At 42.2% G+C, this 25089-nt stretch overlaps 1 protein-coding gene across 1 annotated transcript in view; it reads left to right on the top strand.

The window, feature by feature from the left end:
* arhgef9a (Cdc42 guanine nucleotide exchange factor (GEF) 9a) overlaps window positions 1-24510 on the top strand; it is a 144810-nt gene extending 120300 nt beyond the window's left edge. The window contains exons 7-9 of the mRNA XM_078211374.1: window positions 3001-3244; window positions 17550-17618; window positions 23812-24510. Of these exons, the coding sequence (XP_078067500.1) occupies window positions 3001-3244; window positions 17550-17618; window positions 23812-23993 (495 nt within the window). The 3' untranslated portion in view covers window positions 23994-24510. The remainder of the gene's footprint in view (window positions 1-3000; window positions 3245-17549; window positions 17619-23811) is intronic.
* The last annotated feature ends 579 nt before the right edge of the window (window positions 24511-25089 follow it).

The raw sequence follows: 25089 nt of genomic DNA, 5'->3' as shown, positions 1-25089 counted from the left end.
GGGATACTATCATCCATCATAGTCACTGGCGAGATTCATATAATGTTGGATAGCTGGCAGATCCATTGCTTACTAATTCTCCATCTGTATTTTAATTTTTAACTGTTGACTACACAAAACTCTGAACAGGAGCCTTGTCTCCAACAATTAAAAACAATGCCGGACATTGATGGAGTCAATGTGACCGAAGATAAAGTGAGATAAAACGAGCGACTGATCTGATCTGATTAGAGCAGTTTTACACCCATGCCCAAGTTGAAAGTTCTGCACCCTTATTCAGCAGGACACACATTACCAGAACCAATGGTTTACGGTAACCGAGTGAATCAAGTTATGTGAACTCCAAAATCTTTCACTGGTTTTTGGGTTCGCATTTTATGATTTTCTCAGTTCATCATATTAGATGTTATGAAGGCAAAAGGTTGTAACTAGAGAATAACTATATCTTTTTTTTAAATGATAGTTTACATAATCACACATTTAAGCTGACTAGTTTAAAACTTGGGAAGATTTCCTGCATGCGCTGTGTAGCATGAAATGATGATCCTATTTATAGGACAATTTTATTACACATAGCTCACAGATGAAGCTTTCTCACTTATTGGTGTATTTTCATGCCAGCATGGGAATTGGTTGTTAACTTAAATGACAGACAATCCTCAGAACTGAAACTGTTGAAGAAACTGTTGAAGATTCTATGTTACAGTACGTGGTTGACATTGCAAAGACATGTGAACTTTTCATTGCTGAATCAATGGTGCAACCTCTAACTTGGATATCATTATAGACAGGGTATAAGAATCTAAGAAATGGGAATTGGAACATGCCTTTGGCCCCTCAAGCTTGCTCCACCATTCGATAAGATCATGACTGATCTGATTGTGGCCATAACTCCACCTTTCTGCCTGCCACTCATAACCTTTGACTCCCTTGTTGATCAAAAATCTGTCCAACTCAGCCTTGAATCCATTCAATGTCCCAGCCTCCACTGCTTTCTGGAGTAGAAAATTCCAACAACAAACAACCCTCTGAGAGATGAAATTCCTCCTCATTTCTGTCTTAAATGCAAGACCCAATATTTTGAGGCTGTGCCCCCATGTGCTGGATTCCCCCACAATTGAAAACATCCTTTCAGCATCTACCCTGTCAAGCCCCACTCAGAATCTTATATATTACAATAAGATCAGCTCTCATTCTTCTGAACTTCAATGATTATAGGTCCAACCTACTTAACCTTTCTGCATAAAACAACCCATTCATCTGAGCAGCACTGTAGTTAGCACTGCTGCCTCATAGCGTCAGGAACCTGGGTTTGATTTCTGGTTTGGGTCACTGTCTGTGTGAGTGGAGTCTACACTTTCTCCCCGTGTCTATTTCCTCTGGGTGCTCCGGTTTCCTCCCACAGTCCCAAAGACATGCATTGGCCATGCTAAATTCTCCCTCAGTGTACCCCAACAGCTGTTGGAGTGTGGTGACTAGGGGACTTTCACAGTAACTTCATTGCAGTGTTCATGTAAGCCTACTTGTGACACTAATAAATAATCTTAAACTTAGGGATCACCTCTGAACTGCCTCAAAGCAAGTATATCTGTCCTTAAATAGGGAGACTGTAATGATGCACTTTCAGAGACTTAGTTGATGAATAAAAAGGGATTTACTTAGTGATCTTGAAGAGCAGCAGGACACTTGCAGCTAGCTCTAAATGACACTGCCGAGCAGAACTCCTTCCCCCGGAATGATTCCCCACTCTGGGTGGAATTTTACCAGCACGTCCACCCGAGTTTCGTACGATCCCGCCCGAGGCCAACGGAGAATGCCGTTCTCCGAGCCCGGGCGTGCCAGTAAAATTCCAGCCTCTGAGTCCCGATTGGTCATTCAGGCCAGGTGACCTTTAGTCTGCTGTGTTGCCCTTAAAGGGACAATTACCACATCAACCAAAGTATACGCAGTACTTCAGGTGTCTTATCACCAATGCCCTCTACATTGTAACAAGGCATCACTACTTTTGTACTTGTAATAAAGGACAACATTCTATTTGCCTCCCAAAGTACTTGCTGTACCTGCATGCTAACATTTTGTGATTCATGTACAAGGGTCCCTCTGTAGCCAGCATTTTGCTGTCTCTCTCCATTTCAACAATATTCTTCTTTCAGCTTTGCAGTTTTTTTAAAACCTCTAAGTCAGCAGTTATGCAGTAATTAAGCTTTAGAATCCCAAGTCTTATACCGTTTTCATCATCGATGTTTCTTAAATATTAATCATTTTTGAAAAGTGAGCACTGGTGGGAAGACAGTGATGAACCTTGATCATTTGTAATGATTTCATGCAGTCGAGTGAAATGTTAGGCCTCTTCTGAGGGCAGTTGAAATCATATTGGCTTGGAACTGAAACCACCTATTAGCCAGACTGAAATGACAGATTTCCATCTTTACAAAACATTTGTGAATCAGTTTTTACTTTGCTGAAAGTTTTATGGGCATTATCTTTATGTTCTTAAATTGAATCCAATTTCTGAATTGAGTTAATATTCTCTGGATTATTAATTCAGATCTCTGGACTACCAGTAATAAATACATTACGCTATTGTCACCCTACGGAGTTTTCTTCAGTGCGGTGGGCCGGGATTCTCTGATCTCGTACGTCCCGCCACCGCTGCCAGTGAGAACAGAAAATTCAATGCTCAACCAAAACTCCATTCACTGCAGCGATATCGGAGAATTCCAGCCGTGGGCTTTGGTTTATCACCTCAATTTAAAACAAAATAAGCACTCATTAAGGAATATTATTTGGTGTAACTTTAAATTCTGCAACATATCCCATTAATTTCTACATAGCTTGCATGTTTTGGTGTTGCATTTTTCATAAAATTCCCAGCAACAGTGAAACTAATGGTTTTGGAACAATAACAAATCATTTCTAACAACCATCATCAGTGCTTTACAGGAGTGAAACTATACTATACCTCTGTTTTAACACTTACTTTTCATTTCTTTTCTCAAGGATTTAATACGACGGGACATACTTTACTACAAATGTAGAATTGATATGGACAAATATGAAATTAATGACATTATTGATGGGAGAGATGACGAATTTAATGTTAATGCCAAGAATGCCTTCAAACTTAAGAACAAGGAAACAGAGGAAGTGCACTTATTCTGTGTAAAGAAGCCAGAGGAGAAGCAAAGATGGTTGCGAGCACTTCACGAAGAGAGGAAAATGGTTCAAGAAGATGAAAAGATAGGCAAGATCATTTGTTATTTCTCTTTCCCTGCCGAATATATTGTGCCACATGATGTCATATTTATTGTAAGAACCATATCAGTTTGTTGAACATGTGTACAGCAGCCTGCTTTATCACACAAATGTTGCATTGGTAAGGAAAATGCAGGATTCTGGATGGGAGGGCGTAGATTATAAAGATTGAAGTGTTGAAGTGTACCTTTAGATTAATAATGGGACACTAGAAAAATGGTGGGCAAGGAAATATCCACAACTTTCAACTATTTTACCAGAAAGTCTCTGAATATTATGGGCTCACTAGTACAAAAGAACGCCTTTTTTACCAGCAACCCAAGGGAAGTTGGATTCCAGAAGCTATCAGAGTCTTCTTTACCTTTGTCATGTATGTTCAGTGACAGAACTTCTGCTGCTATTGGCATTTTATCAATATAAAAGTGCCTTATAATGCTCCCCTTTTTTTTAATATATGGATTGCTTGGGGTTGAATGTCTAGCACATTCACTGCTTTAACCTCAACAGAACCGTATTATGATGGCTGGAGGTTAGACTGGGATACTCATATATCTGGTCCCAGCCTTATGTTAGGAATTTCAAGCTTTCCCTATGCAAAAAAGGCCACTGACGTAAAGGTTGAGTGAATCTCCTGCACTGTGAATTCCTGTGTCCCTTTAAAGTACCATAGGAGTAATATGCCTACCACTAATGGAACTAGAGGCCAAGTGGAAGTTCAGGCTGCCATGGAGGTTGCTTCGAATAATGTGACCCTAGTTGTGTGGGCACTTGCCATGAGCATGATTATTGAAGGATTTCCTCCTAATGCTGAAAACCAGGGGAGGGCACTTTATGGCACCTCATATCAGTATACACACTTTGGGCAGATTGCAGCTCCCTTGTGTTTTATTGACATTGTTGGAACAACGATTCATGCATTATGCCTGGTAGCAATACAGAAAGAGTAGCTTTAAATGTGGGAGTTTATTCAATGATGATCAATGAATTAGTGTTGCACTTAAAATTGGTAAAGAACTTGCAATTATGCCTTTAACAGAAACAGCACTTCTCAGAGCAATAGATTGGTGGCTTTGTCAGTTCTCTTCATTGGGTGGAGATATAGTGAAAGAAATGAATAATGCTCACAAAATGGCCTTGACTGTGTGCTGTGCAAAGATATAAGTAGGATAATATCTCCAGTGCAAAAGCAGGCAGGCTAACAAAAACTACACTTCAAATGGTGTAATTTCAAGACTGCTATTTATTGTTGCTTGACAGTGACAGTCTCTTATTAATGGATTATTTTGTTCACGAGTGGTCCTGTCCGATTATGCATTCCTGAAGGTTTTGCCAGTTATTATGTGTTGATATGCTCATTAACTCAGATAACACTGGAGTTAAATTCAGAAAGCAGAGGTGTTGGTGCTGGAGGATGTGGATTCGGAAGTGAATTGAAGGGTGAAGTGTATGTTGTTTCTCATGCCGTGGATTCCATACTTGTATCCATGATGAAAGCACGACAACTGAATCAGCTCCTGTCCTCATCTGACATCCACATACACAGGGATCATCATGATCAGGAACGCTAGCCCAGTTTAAAAAAAAATTGATACCCTTTCCATGTGAATGTCAAGCAATGGGGTTTTTTTGCTGGTGCATATTGTATGCTTCCAACTAGGTGTGCTGAGGTCAATCACAATTACATAGCAAACCCCTAGCCTGGATGCTGGGAACTTGCACAGTTATGTTAAGGGAAGTAGGAGGCATTTTGGCAAACCATTCAGTTATTTTAAAGAGTTTTTTTCTTAACCGATGAAAAATACATCTAAGCCTGAACCATTCATAGAATCATAGAATCCCGAACAGTGCAGTAGGAGGCCATTCAGCCCAATGAGTCTGCACTGACTCTCTGAAAGAGTATCTTACCCAGGCCCTCTCTCCCACCCTATCCCCGTTACCCCACACATTTACCAAGTCTAATCTATCTAACCTACACATCTTGGGGCTCTAAAGGGCAATTTAGCATGGTCAATCGACCTAACCTGCACATCTTTGGAGTGTGGGAGGAAACCGGAGCACTCGGATGAGACCCATGCAGACACAAGGAAAACATACAAAATCCACACAGACACTCACCCAAGACTGGAATTGAACCCAGGTCCCTGGTGATGTGAGGCAGCAGTGCTCACCACTGTGCCACTGTATCACACTCATTCCTTTGGGATATGGGACTATGAACTTGCTGCTTGATGAATGCAACTATGGATCTGCTGTTTTGGCCAGTGATGAAAGGAGGTTTATTCTACTTAGCACTGAAGGCATCCCCCTTACAAGACAAAGTTCAATCTGTGTTAGAGGAGGTGGCAGAAATGCTGAATTTAGTATCCAACAACCAGAAGGCCTCAGACTAGATGAGGAAGAGGAGAAAATTTACAGCTATGTTACCATGCAAACCCTTAGATTAAGTAACAATGTAACCTTGAACTATTTCCTGCCAACCCATGCACTTTGACTGCAGTGTATTCAAAGCACCCAGAGAATCCTGTAGCTCTTCAGTTTAACATGCATGTATCTCCTTGCTGCTATAAGCATATTACCCAGATGAAACTTAAAACTGAAGCTATTGTTGTACTTCAAGCTGAATTATGTTCTCCACCATCAATATTCCAAGCAAACCTAGGTGAATAGGGTTGCCCACTGACACACACAAGCTGGGATGACAGATTGAGCTGAATTTTGTTTTGGGTGGTAGAAGTGTCACCACCGGATCGGAAAGCAAGAGATGACCCCACTTCAGCTGGTGACAGGAACTGGGGTAGCATATTTCTGGTGATCTCCAATTAAAAGGTCACCCCTGGGATCACTGTCCAAGTAAGAGTGACAGCTCATCCCCCATAAGCTGCTAGCCCAGCACCTGTCATAGGGAAAATGTTAGAAGCCATTATTAAAGCTGTCAGGCACTCAGGCAGAGCCAACATGGTTTTATGAAAGGGAAATAATAACCCATTTATTTGAGCTCTTTGAAGGAGGCACATGTCCTGTGGATCAAGGGAATCCAATGGATGTACTGTACTTAGATTTACAGAAGCAATTGATAAGGTGCCATATCAATGGCTATTGCGTAAAATAAAAGCTCATGGTGTAGGGGGTAACATATTGGCATGGAATGAAGATTGATTAGTTAACAGGAAACAGTTGGCATAAATGGGGTATTATTTGGTTGGCAGCATGTGACAAGTGGTGTGCCACAGGGACCTCAACTTTTTACAATTTATATTAATGACTTGGATGAAGGGATTAAAGGTATGGTTGCTAAATTTTCTGATGCCACAAAAATAGGTAGGAAAGTTAATTTTGAAGAGGACATAAAGAGGGCCGTAGGTTCAGTGAGTCGGCAAAAATCTAGCAAATGGAGTATATTGTGGGCAAATGTGAAATTGTCCATTTTGGCAGGAAGAATAAAAAAGAAGCTTATTATCTAAAGAGCAGGAGATTGCAGAGCTCTGGAGATGCAGAAAGATCTGGGTGACCAAGTGCATGAATCACAATTGGCTGGTTTACAGGTACAGCAAGTAATTAAGAACACTAATAAAATGTTATCATTTATTGTGAAGGGAACTCATTACAAAAGTAGGGAGATTATGCTTCAGTTGTACATGGCATTGGTGAGACTATGTCTGGAGTATTGTGTACGGGACTTCCTTCTTGTCTGAGGAAAGAATTAAATGTGTTAGAAACAGTTCAGAGAAGATTTATCAGACTAAAACCAGGAATGAGCACGATGTCTGATGAGGAACGGTTAGAAAGGTTAGATTTGTATCCTCTAGAGTTTAGAAGAGTCAGAGGTGACTTGATCAGTCTGTAAGATCCTGAGGATTATTGACCGCGTGGATGTGAAGTGAATGGTTCCTCTTGTTGGAGAATCTAGAGCAAGGGGATCACTTATTTAAGATGGAGGTGAGGAAAATCTTTTTCTCTTGAAAGATTATGGATCTTTGGAACTCTCTGCCTCAAAAAGCAGTGAAAGTTGAACCTTTCAATATTTTAAAGCAGAGCGATATAGATTCTTGATTAACAAGGGTGTGAAAGTTACCAGGGTAGGCAGAAATTTGGGGTTGAGGTTACAATCAGGCCCTGAAAATCTATACTTTTTGCAACAGACAGCTTTTTGTAATATTGGCAGCAGTGAGCTTGGTTACATAGGGATCTATGTTAGAACTCAAATACACACGGTCTTAGCCTTTCATAGGCATTTGCTCTGTAGCTAGTTAACATCTTATTGAATAAGATGTTAACTAGCTTAACATGTTATTGAATGGCTAAGCAGGCTCAAGGGGCCAAGTGACCTCTTAATTTGTATGTTCATATGAAGCATCTAAGGAGGTGCCACCGTCATCCACATCCACAATATTACAACAGGGATCTGTTGCAAAAATTACAGATTTTCAGGGCCTTTATCAGGGCATTATTGGTTGCATTATTTTACCTTATCAGTGTATCTATCTTCACTTGGAACTTATGGATAGTGCAAGAATGTCTGAGACAAGCTTGAAAAGATTTCCTCAGAGTCAGCCTCCCAGTTTGTCTTACTTGGAAAATAAATGAGCCGTAACTGTTGCATTAGTGTGTAGGATCCTGTGTTGTCGATCACTGACCAATTTTTACATGCATTGAGTGGAACCTCTTGCAATTTTTGAACATGTGTTTGGCCCCAGATTTCTATCGGGGTGCAACCAATAATGCCCTGATAAAGGCCCTGAAAATTTGTAATTTTTGCAACAGACCCCTGTTGTAATATTGGCAGCAGTGTGCTTGATTATATTAGCATCTATTTTAGAACCCAAATGCATTGGGTCTCAGCCTTTCATAGGCATTTGCTCTGTAGCTAGTCAACAGCAGAACTACCACATTATTCAAGAATGGTCATTAGTGCAGATGCAGATGGGGCTCTGAAATTTGCAGTTTCCATGTCCTGCAACATTGCTCTGACCTGATACATGGCTGATAGAGGTATGCTTGAACTCACCATATTTGGTCTAGGCTGAAATTGTGGCCTGCACTTACTTTTTGTAAAAAAAATAAATTTGTTAGGGAACAGCAAACAAATGATTTCTCAGGGATCCAGAACTCGGGTCTACCCCACCATGATATTCCCCCACCCCCCAACTCACCCTCATCTGCCAAGGATGGTCACTATCCCATCAGAGTTTCTATTTGCTTCACTGAGTTCTGGATAAGCCTGCCATTGGCAGTCAAATTAGGAATTATCCCCCAGACTTTTGAGAGAGATGTACCTCAACATTTGTACTGAGATCTGCCTCACAGCATATTCCAGACCTGAAATATTGACCATTGTGAAAAATACATCAGTAATCTGCCTGATGCATCTATTCGCTTTGGCCATGTTCCACTCACCCCCTGCTTGAAATTTGATCCAAACTGCAACTCCTCCAGTGTTGGCTCAGTCTACTTGAGGATTGGACAAATACACTTGCAAAACATGGAAGGATTTAATGAAGATCCCTACTGTACAAGTAGATATATGGCAGTGTGCATCAACTCCCATAAAAATAAGATACTCTGAATGGTGAAGAACACAATTAATGCCACAAAATACAAGATGGTATCTGTTACAAACCCAAATTTGTAACACTGGCCAAAAGTGAGATGTTGCTAAAAATAAGGTAGATTTAATTATTTTTAAATAGTTAGAATCAGTATAATTAATACAGAGAAATATCTCAATGTGTTTCATAAAACAGGAAGGGATTGAGACACTCATTACTCATTTAGTCTCTCCCTCTGGTGCAGTCACCTGTCTCCTCATGTGTCCTTTACTGATCAGTCAATTTGAAAAGCCTGGCTTTTCTCCTGACTATCTGATGATTCCCTCACCAGTTTAACTTCCTGCTACACTAAATAACACCTCCTGAACCAACTGCTTTCAGGTGATTGACAGAAAACTGTCACTCCAGGCAGTGTTTTACTTCACAAGCTAGGTTAATTTACTTGAAGGTTAGTATTATGTCCGATCTTGATTCATAATCTATAGTAAAACCTGAAAATGACTTACCAGAGCTTACTCACTGAACCTAATTCACTATTCACTCAGTCTCCATCTCACTCCTGCATAGTCAGCTGTCCCCTTGTGCTGGATGAATACTTGGTTAAAATGGGTTTGAGGGTTAAAATAAATGAAGAGACATAATTAAATACTGTGTTAAGTGTGATGGAGCCAATTTTCCCACCATTCCACCTCCGTGTGTTCTTAGTTCCTCAAAGTTGAACAAAGCACTGACTATACCACTGTATAGTTTTAGCATGCCATCTTCTGATTTATACGTTTTTGATCCACCAATAAATCTCACATTTTATTTGCTTTGGGCAGTGCTGCCACACTGACATCTGAGCTAGATTTTTCTGTCCATTTTAGCTAGTCAAGTGCACCTTGTCAATAACAATTTATGCGTTATCCATTAAAGATAAATGGGGGCAATTCTCTCAGCCCACTGGCCATCGGGGACAGTGCCAAAGGGATGGGGCCTAGTGGGGCAGGGCCTAATAGGGGCCACTTAGGGGGGGCTTCAGTGGGGGTGGGGGGTCCGGCTGCCACTCTACACTTGGGCTGAGTGACAGAGGGAGGGAGGCCAGCGATCGGGGCTGGCCATCGGGGTGGGGGGTTGGATCTTTGGGGGGGGGGGGGGGGTTGGATCTTTGAGTGGGGGGGGGGGGTTGGATCTTTGGGGGGAGGGGGTTGGAACTCCGGTTTGGGGGATGGTTGGGGAGATCGGTGGGGAGAGAGATCAAGGTGGGCCACTGGTGGGGGGGGTCATGGCTAGCTCGGACATTTTTGGGGGGTCAGCGATCAGACCATGGAGGGGCAGTGATGCGGGGTTGCGGGGCTGGCCAGCAATCAGGAGGCTGGTAGTGCGGGGCTACTGCACATGCGCTGATCTCGGTGTTGATAGATCGGCGTATGCGCAGTGGCCTGCCCAGCACTATGCTGCCAGCCTCTCCAGCGGGAATAGGCACACTAGTGCACTCTGCACAGAGCGAGGGAGACTCATTTTGAAAATCCCACTGAAAAAACCAGTGGGATTTACACCAGCTTTCACACAAATTCGACGCTTTGAATTTTTTTGGGAGAATCGGCCCCAAAGTCTCCAAAGTTCCTGATGACCATAGGCTGCTCCCCCCTTTTAAGAAAGAGAACTGTCTGGTGATGATTTAACCACACCTCAAGAGAGGGGCAAGGCTGAGAAGGTGATCCTTCATGAATAATCTCAGCTGGTATGGGAGTTGAACCCACGCTGTTGGTGTTGCTCTGCATCACTAACCAACTGTCCAGCCAACTGAGCTTAACCAACCCCATCATCCATTCCACACTTGAAACATCTATTATTCCTTCTAAATTGCAATGCCTTGCATTTGTTTACAACTAATTCTACAGATTTTATTTAACTCATTTTGTAGGTTCTTTGCAACTTCCTCCTTCCCAACTGCTCCATCCCTTCCTAATTTAGGACATTTACAAATTTGGCCAGTTTTCATTTGATTTCTGAACCAATGACCTCAAAACATATTAGGAATAGTATCCATGGAGCTTTACCTTTTTGGATGGTTTGCCTTTGATTGTACAAATTCTTATGAGATAGAGATCAAGATAATGGAAACTGTGTACAATCTGTTGAAAGAAATGGACATAATAGCCTTATCTCATTTCATGCCAATATATATAACAATAAGTGGTGAACAGGTTCACATGATTGTGTTAAATTAACATTACTGGGGCTGCTTCCATTTATATTTCGGTGTTCCTCTTTAATGATGTACGTTTCATTGCATTGGAGTTTTATTATTTCTGTGATGTGAATTATTCTGATAAGAATCTGGCATGATGACGGTGAGTGAGAAGGAATGCCTGCCAAAAAAGGAATAATTGGATGGGGGGGGAAGGGGGTGGAGAAAGCAACACAGTGACTCATGTTTTTATTAGATCTGTGCTAAGAACCAGAAATAACTTGCCATATGATTTTTCAGAGTGTGGAAAGATGTTTTCTTCAGATGAAATTCTGGAATATTCACTTATAGATGTAAAAAAATTCAAATGAGAAACAGCAGTGATAACTTAGTTCACACATTGATGTCTGGCCGTAGGCAAGCTTTAATCTTCATTCCTATGCATTCATTCACGATGAGCAGATGCCTCGCTGGGAAACCCACTGATGTGAAATTAACATTCTTATGCAAATTAAATTTTTTCCTAACTTTGCCCCTTTTTCTCTCCATCTCTGCTGAAGGCATTGAGGTTTGCTCTGATGTGCAAATGCATCAGTGCCAAACTAATTGGCACCCATTTCTGGCTAGTGATTGTGGATTGCTAGTCGAAGCAAAGTGCCTCAATGTAAACCTGCCATTTGAACTCCATGTGAGAAGGTTGTCCTCCAACTGGACTCAAATCATAGAATGATGCAGAACCAAAGAAGGCCATTCAGCCCATCATGCTGCTGCTGGCTCTTTGAAAGAGCTTTCCAATGAGTCTTATTTTGCTGCTTTGTCATCAAATCCCTGCATTTTCTTTTCCTTTCAAGTTTTTATCCAATTCTCCTTTGAAAGTCATTATTGAAATTGTTTCCACCATTCTTCCAGATCATAACAGCCCGCTGAAGAGAAAAAGCTCCCCCCCGCCCAACCATCTCCTTTTTGTTGGTTACCTTTAGGCTGTATCCTCTCGATATGAACTTATCTGCCACATGTAAACAGTTTTGCCTTATTTACTCTATCAAACTCTTCATAATTTTGAATATCTCTAGTAAATGTTCCCTTAACCTCAGGAGAACAACTTCAGTTTCTTTAACCCTTCCATGTAATCAAAATTCAATGTATTGTTAAACTGTCCCTTGTCGATTCTGATGAAGGATGCAAATCTGAAAATCAGAATGTTTTTTTTTTCTTTCTTTGTGGCAGATGACTGGCCTGCTCAGGATTTCATTCATTTCAGGTTTTTATTTCAAACCCCATTTCCTAGTCCTGAGCAAAAGAGAAGGATTAGCATTTAATCCCACTTTAGTTAACTTCCCATATAGTTAAGATCCAAGTCGAGTGTGCTATACATGATGCATAAGGAGCAGCTTGTCTGCCAAGGACCACAAGGCTGGAGACTGGAGCAGCAAATGTCTGCCAGATTGAATAAGTACAGCTGCCTAATGGCATCTTCATGTGAACAGGGATTACAGTGCAATTGACAATAAGAAGTGCCCAGAGCTGTGTAGGAGTTAATCCATCGATATCAAATGTTGTCTAGCAGCTGCTAAGAAAATAAAAATTAACCCAGTTAGAGTCAGTCATATACTTATCCATATGGTACCATCCCAGTCAATAACCCACACAAAAAACACATTGGCCCTGCTCAGCAGCACTGTCCATGTTTTCACCTTCGATTATCAGTCAAAGAATTACTACTGTAGTCCAAACTGATCAGTATTGAATGACTTGAAACTACATGTGAAAACCTGTCAGGACAATAGACATGAAGGGGATGATTCTCCCATTCCGACCCACTAATGTTTTGGCACATTGGGTTGGGAGACACGCGTATGCGCCAATTCGCAGGATTTGCGCATGCATTTCCGCATGCGTACGGTCTCCCACTGCCGGTAAGCAGGCATGGTTGGACCACACTGGAAACCGGTGGGAAGAGCAGGTAAGTCATTTTAATCTATTTGTGATATAATTTAAATTACATTATCGGGCCCAGAACTGAATCCTCCAGGCCCAATAGCATCTCCCACCCCACCAAGAGTATTTCAGTCTGGCAGGGTTCAGAATAGCTCCCCACATTCGGGGAACTATTCGGAGACCCTGCTGGAGTGAAGAGGGGGCATTCGGGGCCCCACCAGTGGTCAGGTGATGGGGGGGTTGGTGCCTCCTGGGCCTGGGCTCCCTGGCAGTACCAGCCTGTGCCCCCTAGCACTGCAAGAAGTCTCACAACACCAGGTTAAAGTCCAACAGGTTTATTTGGTAGCACAAGCCACTAGCATTCGGAGCACTGCCCCTTCATCAGGTGAAGGGGCAGTGCTCCGAAAGCTAGTGGCTTGTGCTACCAAATAAACCTGTTGGACTTTAACCTGGTGTTATGAGACTTCTTACTGTGTTTACCCCAGTCCAACGCCGGCATCTCCACATCATGGCCCCCTAGCACTGCCCAAGGGGGCACCTTGGCACTGCCCACTTGGCATCGGGTAGTGCCAAGGTGGTGGGGCCTAGGGGGCAGTGCCAGGTGCTGGGCCAGCTAGGGGCGGGACCCAGGGGCAATCGATGGGGGGAGGTTGGTCTCGCTGCCACTGTGCATGTGGATCGGTCGGGGGCTGGAGGGAGGCGGGCTGAAGTCTGCTGGCGGGGCGGGGAGGGGGGGGCGTCTGCCTCCTGTGAGATTGTAAGATTTTGTAATCATGGAATTTTACAGTTACATTGCATGCCTGTTCTCTTTGTAAACTTTGTAAACGGGTGTCCGCCGGGGTGGCGGGGATCATCACTGTTGGGTGGGGATGGGCTGGACATCGGGGCACTCCAGAACGGGGGAGGTCGGGGCTGGCCCGGGAATGCTTGTGGAGGCCACGATCGGGCCATTGTGGGGGAGGCTGGAGGGGCTGCAGTGCAAGGTCCCGGGCTGGCCAGCGACCGAGCTGGCCAGCAAAGTGCAGGCTGACAGATTGGGGCCTGCACAGAGCTCCAGAACTGTCAGACTCTGGCATGAATAGGCCGTGCCCCCTGAGTTTTTAATGATAGTCCCGATTGTGGCCTCTGCAGTGCACAGAGTGTGGAAGGTTTGAGTCTGAACTCCCATTGAAAAAACAATCGTGATTTACACAATTTTTCCCGTCAATTCAGCACTTAGAATTTCTTTGGGAGAATCGCCTCCGAATTATTTTGTTTGGCTGCCATTCCAAGCCAATTGCTGAGGAACATTACTGCCCAGTTTGGAATATCTATGATGAATGTGACTCCATCAATGATATTGTGAAACACACAATGCCTCTGCATTTAATTGACATTAGCATATGAAAACCATCCTTTCATTGCAACAGAAATATGTCACACTCACTACTGCATGTTCCATCCATGTACAATGGCAGCAACAAAGCCATGTCTTCAGTGAGTTCCAGAACTATCATTTTGTATTTGGATGCAAATATTAGCTGACTTGCATAATATAATGCAACCCTCCCACTCCAGGTCCCAGCCCAGTTTACAGAAAATAGTTGGAAATAAAAAGAAACTTTAATTGTGTGTGTGTACTGCTCCCAGTGCTCCCAGTGTAGCGTGAAACACAAAAAATATTTCTGTCACACCCACATTAGAACCATCCTACAGACTGTTCCCATGAATCATCCAGTGGGAGTGTCCAGCACTAGGGATTTGGTAGATAAAGATCCAGTGAGGTGGGTTTCCTGGCAAGTTGGCAGCATGCCATCCCACTGTAGCCAGGCACCACAGACTATGACGGAAATGTCAGAGAGCAGACTGAAACCACTGTGGTGTTAGACATGATTTCAGCTGTTACAGCAACATTTCATGAGCTTACACCCAGGGGCTGAAAGCCATCCTAACAGGTTGTATTGCCAATCTCAGATCAAGAAAGTCAAACAAAAATCTCATTTCAATATGTTAGCATTAGAGTTAAGCCCAACCTTGTTCTTCCCCTAGCATTCAGGTATTTTTCAGCAGGAGTCTTTGGATAGTGATAAGGAATAGGGATCAGAGTATAACCTTTCATATTTATGAGGTTGTGAGGTCCCTTCTACCATCCTGGTTGTGGTCAGCTATTTCAGGGTAGACTGATCATTGAATTTGTGACTTTGCTAAAGTATATGTTTCAATTTCGTATTGTTGTTACCAAAATCAGAGGAGTGCAAAAACAGGTGTTTAAACTTAAAAAAAATGTTTAGAAGGAGCTAAAATATGATACTAAGTTGTATTTATTTTTCAAATGATAGAAAAGAGACATTCTTCATTCGCTCTCTACTGACATTAGACATTTTCCGAGTAGTCAGAGACAGGAAAGCAACGTAGATACTTCACTACACTTGCGCAGTGTATATTTTCCCTAACTACGCATGCATTAACTAAAGAGTATTGATCTTCACACACTAGTTACTGATATATCTGTAACGTATCTACAGTAAAGAATTTCAGAGGTTAGAGAAGAGTTTGGAGGATCATAAGATTGGCTTGGAAGGAGAATACCAACACCACTGTCTCTTCCCATTATTACACCAACCAACTTTTTAAGATGAGTCCAGGGCCCGGGTTTCAACCGCTTTTCACATGAGCCTAATTGTCACTTAACCCAATGTGCTTTTTTAAACATGTTCTCAGGATGTGGCTGACAATGGTAACGCTACACTTATTGTTGTTCGTATTGGCCTGAATAGTTGGTGTTCAACCTTTTTAAGTTGCTACGGTGCTTATGATAACCACAGGTCCTACAATGGTATTAGATTGGAAATCCCAAGAGTTATATATTTCCTAGTTTTTGTCCTAAATTTAACCTTTGCCACCCTGAACTGTCAATCTGCCATACTACCTTATTTGCTTAACTGTATTGCTAAAAAATACCCTCAAGACATCACTTTAAAAGGAAACCTAGAAGCTAACAAAATACTATGGGTTTCAGCTGTGAAGAGTAAAAATCAGGTTCCAAATGTAGTCCTCAAGTATATAACGTCACAATATTGGTATCATTGTCTGTTGTTATCTTAGCAATTTCCTTTCAATATCAGGTGGTTTCTGAGGTACACTAATACAGCAGTGCCAGTGTAATTCAGGAACTATGCTTGTACTGAAGGAATAAGTGTATAACCTACTCTAAAAGGTAGTCTTGCATTCCTTGACCTTTTCATTAATAGCCATGCTGTCTATTGGGGCTGAATTACATTATTCGAGTAGGATAGAGGAAGCTGTATTCTGCATTTACACCTGACCTGTGTGTGCTTAATGTGGCAGCAACCACTGTTTCCAGACACCATAGTACATTTGGAAAATGCACAATGAAAATCACAGATAATGTTCCATTCCCCAGGACTAACATCCTACACCTTCATTACATCAATCATACTTCTTGGCACTTGAACTGCATGGAATTCTTCCTATATATTGATATTTAAAAAGTTATAGAGTTTATCAGTGTAGAACGTAATTGGTTTCTGTTGTAATAATGTCAGTCCCCGAACTGAGTGAAGCTGTTCCCGTAGTTGGAGCGAGACCACAGACTGAGTGTTGGACACCCCTCTAGTCTCAGGACATTCAAGTCTGGGTGCAGAATGAGAAATGGAAGCAGTAAAGAAATCATAGCTTAAACTAGAAACAGGTGAAGAGATGAAGCAGAATGGGACTGGGTGGTTTGACTGACTGAAGAATTGAGTAAATGAAGGAAGAAGAAACACCAGGATTTTTTTCCTTCTCTTCCCTGAAATCTTGGAGTAAATGCTGCCCTTTCTCATTGAGAATCTGGTGCAATTTAGTGAATTTGGATGTGATGCGGATCTGCAGACTGCTCGACTGTTCCTATCGAATGGAATATTAATTATGGTTTGATTTCTGCAATAAAAAGATTAATGTTCTTGTTTTAGATTAGTTGCTTCTATGGGTAAGAACATTATCCTTTCTGTTCTGCAGTCTGAGTTTGAAGCTTGTGCAAGCTGAGGAAATGATACTGCGATAACCCCGATGATCTGCATGGGGAATCGACTTCCAGTTGGGCTCATTGAATATAAACTCCCTGGGGATCGGTAATGAGCCAACCAGGTGGAGCTCGTATACCGAGCCCTGTATAAAGCAAGACCCCGAGAGGGTCCGTTAACCTTTTAGTACCGGTTGGGACCTGTTGTGTTCACCACAGGCTTGTTGTCATTGTTTATTTTCATTTGTGCAATAAAAGCATGGTTCCTTCACAGCCATCTCCTGGAGTTATTATAGATACACTATACTGTTTAATAATCGCGCACAACTAACTCATAGAGGTCTGGGCATTTTCAACATTCCATCCTAAATTAGCAGCCCCTCTTAGAAAGGATACACAACTGGCAGGTGCAGGAAAAGGTTATGACATGTTGATGCAATTAGATTTCTGTTTCTGAGACTAGAGTATAGATTATTGCAACTTTATCTTGCATCAACTCATCTCTAACCTGAGAATGGTTATCACCGACACTTAAGTGAAAAATAATTATTTAGCCAGCATTGATGAAGATAAAGTTACTTTAAAATGCCTCTTTTGTTTTGAAAATTCTGTAATTTATTATACTGCTTTTCAGGGTTTGAAATCTCGGAGTACCAGAAGAGACAAGCTGCAATGACTGTACGGAAAGTCAGCAAACAGAAAGGTGAGTGTGATTTTTGCACTTGATTTCCATTCTACAGGCAGTGTTATAGAAGTGGGGTTAACTGCACTCCTAATGGCCCAGTGAGTAAAGGCATTCAACCATACCGATCAGAAGATTGCAGTAGGTATAATTCCTAGTCTGTTGCAGTTTAGCTGGGACGGAAACCAGATCATGTTTGGTGTGTGTGAGCATTGATTTAAAATACGATTAGACTTGACCTTTATGTCCTCAGTGGTTGGATAGTTGTCCTATCTCACTCACTTGTCAAGATTCATGTAGAGGAGATGCTAGAGGGCTACAAGTGTAAAACAAAACAAGCTATTGGGGTAATTTTCATTTGCCTTTGTGCACATTTGCCCTTAACCTTTGGGTATTTTCTGGAGTATTTGTGTTTCAAGCACTGTAGGTAACCAATGCATGGAGGCAGTTGTTGAGTACGTTCAAGTCTAAGATTGGTAGATTTCTACATACCAGGAACATAACGCGGATAGTGCAGGAAAATGGTGTTGAAGTAGAAGAACAGCCATGAGCTCACTGAATGGCACAACAGGTTTGAAGGGCTGAATGGCCTGCTCCTGCTCCTAGTTCTTATCTTCTTATGTCCTTAAACATGCACAGTAAACTCAATTTAGACCTTATTGCATTTCCTATTAGTCTCAACCAACTCTGGCGCCATAGGCATGGCTTTGACTGTATTCCCCATAAGAACCATCAGTCATCAGTACGAATGTTTATTGGAGAGCAAAATGCACTCAGTGGACCTCTCTACAACTGCCTGGTCATCCAGGACTGTCTGGTGGCCACTGCTTCCTTCTCCGCTTACATACCATTAAGCTGCGGGGTGACCATATTCAGAAAGGTGCTATTCACCTTGCTGTCAGCTTTGCAGCTGCACTGCAGTGATGCCAGCTGATACTCAAGCTGTGAGCTTGAGCTCCTCCAGCTTCCACACATCCTGTACATGTGGTTACCCAAGACACGAGAGCTTTGTTGGAGTACATAGAACAGAAATTGCCCTCCACACTGCAGATCCCTGCCTTACCTCTATTCATTGGGCTAACTAAACTTAACAGAAATTGGCTGATTAAAAAATAAACTGTTCCTTAATTCTGCTGTTGATAATTGTAATTTTTTCCACCTTGCTTCCTGATGCTCACACTCTTTCCATTCTATTGTATCAGACAAACTCCTTCAGCTACGTAAGAGCAAATTACTGTGGTTGCTAGAATCTGAAACAAAATCTGAAAACGTTGGAAAATTTCAGCAGGTCTGACAGCATCTGTGGAGAGAGAATAGAGCTAATGTTTCAAGTCAGGATGATTTGGTCTCCTTGACACCCACTGACTTTTGAAAAGTTTTTAGAAGTTTTATTTAATATTGTCACAAATAGGCTTACATTAACACTGCAATGAAGTTACTGTGAAAATCCCCTAGTTGCCACACTTCAGCACCTGTTCGGGTTCACTGAGGGAGAACTTGGCATGGCCAATGCACCTAACCAGCATGTCTTTTGGACTGTGGGAGGAAACCAGAGTCCCCGGAGGAAACCCACACAGACACAGGGAGAATGTGCAAACTCCACACACAAGTGACGCAAGCCGGGAATTGAACCCGGGTCCCTGGTGCTGTGAGGCAGCAGTGCTAGACACTGTGACCCCCTTAGGCTCTCTCTCTCTCTCTGGCGCTGTGAGGCAGCAGTGCCAACCACTGTGCCACCATCACTTCCTTAAGCTCTCTCTGTCTCTCTCTCTCTATCTCCCTCCCACTGGATCCTGATCAGTCCCCCTCTCTCTCTGTCTCTCTCCCACTGACACCCTCAGGCTCCTGAACTTCAGTTGATGTGTAGTCACTTTTGTATGTAGGATGCTTGACATCTAATTGCTTCACATCAAGGTCCAGCAAAGAGCAGTGTGATACTGAATACATCATCTGTTGTAGTGATATTGATTGAGGGATTAAAATTGGTCAGGGCACTGGGGATAACATTATTTTATTGAAATAGTGTCATGGGATTCACTTAGAGGGTGCAGTGAAATGGATTAATCAGATAGTTATGGTAATTAGTGACCATGACATAAAATTGTCATCAGCGGTCATGTGCTAGACACTTGGGAGAGAGGATAAAACAGTCTGTACTGATGACATACCTACAATGTAACCTATGTTATACATAATGTTAATAAACAAGTTTAAAATGACCATCCGAGTAAATTGACAGTCTTTCTAGAAATGACTGACCATGCAAACCAGAAGCCAGCAAACCATGCCACCAGTATGTGAAACATGTAATGAAGAGACCACAGCAAGTGAATTAAGGAAAACCTGGCAGCAATATCAATTTATAAACTTACCAAAGGAGGAGACAAACTGGAAAGTGGTAACATTGTCCATGCTCAGTGAGAAATCATTGCCCCTACCCCATCCATTTGCAAGTCTCAAAAGCGTGCAGAGAGGCCAAAAGTGGAAGTTATGGAAGAATCGGTCCCTCTAAAATGGAGCAGCATTGGACCTTCATGAGAAAGAGCAAAATGACTAGGTTGGTTCATTGCTTTATTCTGTAGGACCAGTAGCCAACGATGTCCTCTTGATACAAGGGGGGGGGGGGGGAAGAGACCTCTGCAGATTGTGACACCATCCTCAAAGCCTCAAACATATTTTAGCCCAAAGCAAAGCCTCACGGTAGAATGATTATGCTTTAACTATTGGTCCCAAGACCTGGGGAGTCAGGCAAATTATTTCTTACCAACCTATATCACCAGTTAGCTCTTGTAGATACGGGCCATTGAACGATGAACTTATTCACAACCACACCGCCAGTGGGTCTACGATGAAAAGCTCTCAGATCTTTTACAGTGGTGTAGGATTTTTGGGCCTCACTTTAGTCCTAGCAGTTCAAAACATGAGACAGGCTGAACTCGGAGAGAAGAATCGGGCTGTAATCCACTGCGATACTGAGGTTCTAGATGACTCGATTAATTGGCCAGGCCCAAAGGCCATCGCCCCACCCACTCAAAAGCCAACAAAATGCATGAAAGGGTGGGAACTTCACAACAGCCATTTTGAGATGCTTACACTACAGTGCAGAAACAAGTGAGAATGTGTGAGAGAGAGAGAGACAGAGAGTGCGCATGGGTGCATGTGCGCGTGTGTGTGTGTTCTCATCCCACCTGACATTTAGCGAGGGTTCGGTTTTTCACCTGCCCCGGTCGTTGTTCTCCTTAGAGAAGAGAAGGTTGAGAGAAGATCTGATGGAAATGTTCAAAGCAATGAGGAGTCTAAATAGAACAGATAATAACTGTTCCCATTGGCAGAAGGGTTGAAAATCAGAGGACACATTTAACATGATAGACAAGCTCAAGAGCATCCGACCAACATACCAGCAACACATCTCATGTTCCACCAGAGGCCCAAAAATCCTACACCACTGCTACACAAATATCAAACCTGCCTACCGCTCTATCTCGCCCTGAAACAGGAGAATCCATTAAAGAAAGTTATGCAGTGTTGGTTTGAGGAATCGGATGATCTTCTATGGAACTGCTTAGGGTCAATAGACAAGTCAATACTTCAAAACTCTGCCACCAACCTGAATGAGTACGCCACTACAGTAACTGACTTCATTAGTAAGTGTGTAGAAGACTGCATGCCAAAGAAGCAAATCAGTGTGTTTCCCAACCGGAAACGATGGATGAACAGGGATATCCACTGCTTGCTGAAGTTCAGGTCTGAGGCGTTCAAGTCAGGCAACCCTGACCAAAATCAATTGATTACCTGTAAAGACTCGCATTCCAACCATTATTTTGTAAATTGAGTTTGTGTCTTTATATGCCCTGTTTGTAAACAGAATTCCCACATACCTGATGAAGGAGCAGCGCTCCGAAAGCTAGTGGCTCGTGCTACCAAATAAACCTGTTGGACTTTAACCTGGTGTTGTGAGACATCTTACTGTGTTTACCCCAGTCCAACGCCAGCATCTCCATATCATCAATACAAGAAAGCCAGCTATGATCTACAGAGATCCATCAAAGATGCCAAAAGACAGTACCGGACCAAGCTAGAGTCCCAGGCTAGCCACACGGACTCCCAGCCATATGGCAAGGTCTGTAAGACATAACAGGCTACAAGACGAAGGCATGTAAAATCGCCTGCTCCAATGCACCCCTCCCCGATAAGCTCAGTGCCTTCTATGCCTATTTTGAGCAAGAGGTCAGCGAGAGCATGCCCTCCACCACAAAAGCCTTGGATGAACCTGTATCCGAGATCATCATTGCAGACATCAAAGCAGCCTTCTCAAAGGTCAACCCATAGAAAGCGACTGGCCCGGATGGGGTACCCGGACAAGCACTCAGATCCTGCGCTGGTGAGGCTATCTGCAGTCTTCTTCAATCTCTCTTTACAGCAATCTGAGGTCCCTATCTGCTTCAAGAAGACCACCACCATCCCAGTAAAAGAAAAGCCAGGCAGCGTGCCTTAATGACTATTGTCCAGTGATTCTGACATCCATCATTATGAAGTGCTTCAAAAGTTTAGTCATGGCACGAATCAGTTCCAGCCTCTCAGATTGGCTGGATCCACTACAATTCACCTACCGCTGCAACAGGTCCACAGCAGACACCATCTCCCTGGCCCTACACTCAATCCTGGAACATCTTAATAACAAAGACATCTATGTCAGACTCCTATTTATTGACTACAGCTCAGCGTTTAACACCATTATTCCTACAAAACTCATCTCCAAACTTCATGGCCTAGGGCTCGGCTCCTCCCTCTGTGACTGGATCCTAGATTTCCTAACCCGCAGATCACAATCAGTAAGGATAGGCAATAACACCTCTTCCACGATCATCCTCATCACCAATGCACAACAAGGCTGTATCCTCAGCCCCTTACAATACTCCTTATACACCTAAGACTGTGTGTCCAAATTCCCCTCCAACTCGATTTTCAAGTTTGCTGATGACATCACCATAGTGGGTCGGATCTCAATCAATGGTGAGATGTAGTATAGGAAAGAGATAGAGAATCTGGTGAACTGATGTGACAACAATAATCTCTCTCTCTCTCAATACCAACAAAATGAAGAAGATAGTCATCGACTTCAAGAAGTGTAGTGGAGGACATGCCCTTGTCTACATTAATGGGGATGAAGTAGAAATGGCCGAGAGCTTCATGTTTTTAGGTGTCCAGATCACCAACAACCCGTCTTGGTCCCTCCATGCTGACGCCTCTACTTTCTCAGGAGACTAAGGAAATTTGGCATGTCAGCTACGACTCTCACTAACATTTACAGACACACAATAGAAAACATTATTTCTGGTTGTAGCACAGCTTGGTATGGCTCCTGCTCTGTCCAACACCTCAGAAAACTACAAAAGGTCATGAACAAAGCCCAGTCCATCACTCAAACCAGCCTCCCAGCCATTGACGCTGTCTACACTTCCTGCTGCCTCGGAAAAGCAGCCAACATAATCAAGATCTTCACGCACCCCAGACATGCTCTCTTCCACCTACTTTCGTCAGGAAAAAAATGCAAAAGTCTGAGGACATGTATCAACTGACTGAAGAGCAACTTCTTCCTTGCTGCCATCAGACTTTTGAATGGACCTACCTCGCATTAAGTTGATCTTTTTCTACACCCTAGCTATGACTGTAACACTACTTTCTGCACTCTCTCATTTCCTTCTCTATGTACGGTATGATTTGTCTGTATAGCATGCAAGAAACAATGATTTTTACTGTATACCAATACATATGACAATAACAAATCAAATCAAATCAAAGGAATCTTCTTTTAAGTAACAGGACCAGGAATCCATTGCCTGTGAATATAGTGGAGGCAGATTCAGTCATGACTTTCAAAGGAAAATTTGATAAGCAGCTGAAAAGAAAAACATTGCAGAGTTACAGGATAAGTGTTGGGGAGTGAGAGTAGTTAAATTGTGCTCATAGAGTTGAAACAGATTCAGAAATCTGAATAACCTTCTTCTGTGCTTATATGATTCAGTTAGGGCTATGTCACGAGATCCAGTTTGTGTTTATATTTTCAGCAACTTTGGTATAAGGTAAAACTACTTTGCACCAATCTGACTGTTGTAATTCTGAATATCACTTTAGCCAGCCACTTAATATTGTACAGTGAAGAGAATTCAATATAACATGTAACATTGCCTAATGATTTTTTATTTCTTTTCAGGAGTGAACTATACAAGGTCATTACCTCCTTCATACCCAGCACCCCCGGATCCTGTCCATCAGAGAAACTTCATGCTTACTGATGGCATCCCTCAGGGGTCAATGTATGAACTAACGGAGCCCAAACGCAGCCAGTCTCCTTTCTGGCAGAACTTCAGTAGGTTAGCACCATTTAAAAAGTAATGGGCCATATTGTAACAGGAGGACCTAGCCCTGGACATCTACTCTGGGCAGTTAAACACAAAATGTGGACCAACAAACAATGTTTGGATCATGGATCTTGGTGATTTAACCATCTGCTGACAACTTCCCTGCTGAACCTTGGTTCAAAGCAACAGTTTAGCTAATTATTTCTTAATGTGGGTTCAACTGTTCAAAAACGTACAGTGTATGACGACAGAAAGGAAAACTGAAATTCAGACTCAACCTTCATCACATTATTTCATTTGTGATGATGTGAACCTCGATGGGCTCCTCAGTGCACTGTAATGCAGCTGTACACAAATATACACACATGCACACACACACATGCAAGCACACACATATATATTTATATTGTGAATATATATATATATGTGTGTGTGTATGTATACATATATCTTGCTTCTGTTAACCTACAGGCTTATTACATATGTACTGGAGTGTGAATGTTTTATTGCTTGATTAGTTCTACATAAACTACTACAGATGTTTTAATGACAAATATTGTAGCCACACTTTTGATGATTTATTATATATCCATGTATATGATATGTTGTACTGAGTGAACAATCCCAAACTCCGTTTGAAGAGGTAAGAGTTTGAGAAGCTGGACTACTAGTCATTGTGTTAAAGTCTTTCTAGCCATGGAGTGTGTAACTCTTCACAAGGTAAGAGTTAATTAACAGGGCTGCTCTTTTAGTATCTCTACTTAAGCGGTTAGCCAATTTTGTTCCTCAATACAGCAAAATCGTTCAGGACAATGGATATATAATTATGACTTTTTTCACCAGAAAAATCAATTGTTTAACATAATTAACACATTGTTTGTTATGTTTTAATCCACATTTGTTACAGCATTATACTTAACAGTTAATAAGGATCAGTAACAGATCCAGTTGTATTTTACATTGAGAAGGTGAGACCTCTTTCAGCAGTCAATCTATCCTTTCTTCATCTTGTGCATCCTTGGACACTTACTGCCACTCCAGCAGGAACAGCATTAACCATTTGATTGATCCCATGTGGTCGCCCTATGACATCTCTGGACTATTTTAACTGAAGTGTTTGCAATTCAATG

This window comes from Mustelus asterias, chromosome 4 (assembly GCF_964213995.1).
Source record: "Mustelus asterias chromosome 4, sMusAst1.hap1.1, whole genome shotgun sequence".
NCBI classification, from domain to species: domain Eukaryota; kingdom Metazoa; phylum Chordata; class Chondrichthyes; order Carcharhiniformes; family Triakidae; genus Mustelus; species Mustelus asterias.
This window is presented reverse-complemented; position numbering and strand designations above follow the sequence as displayed.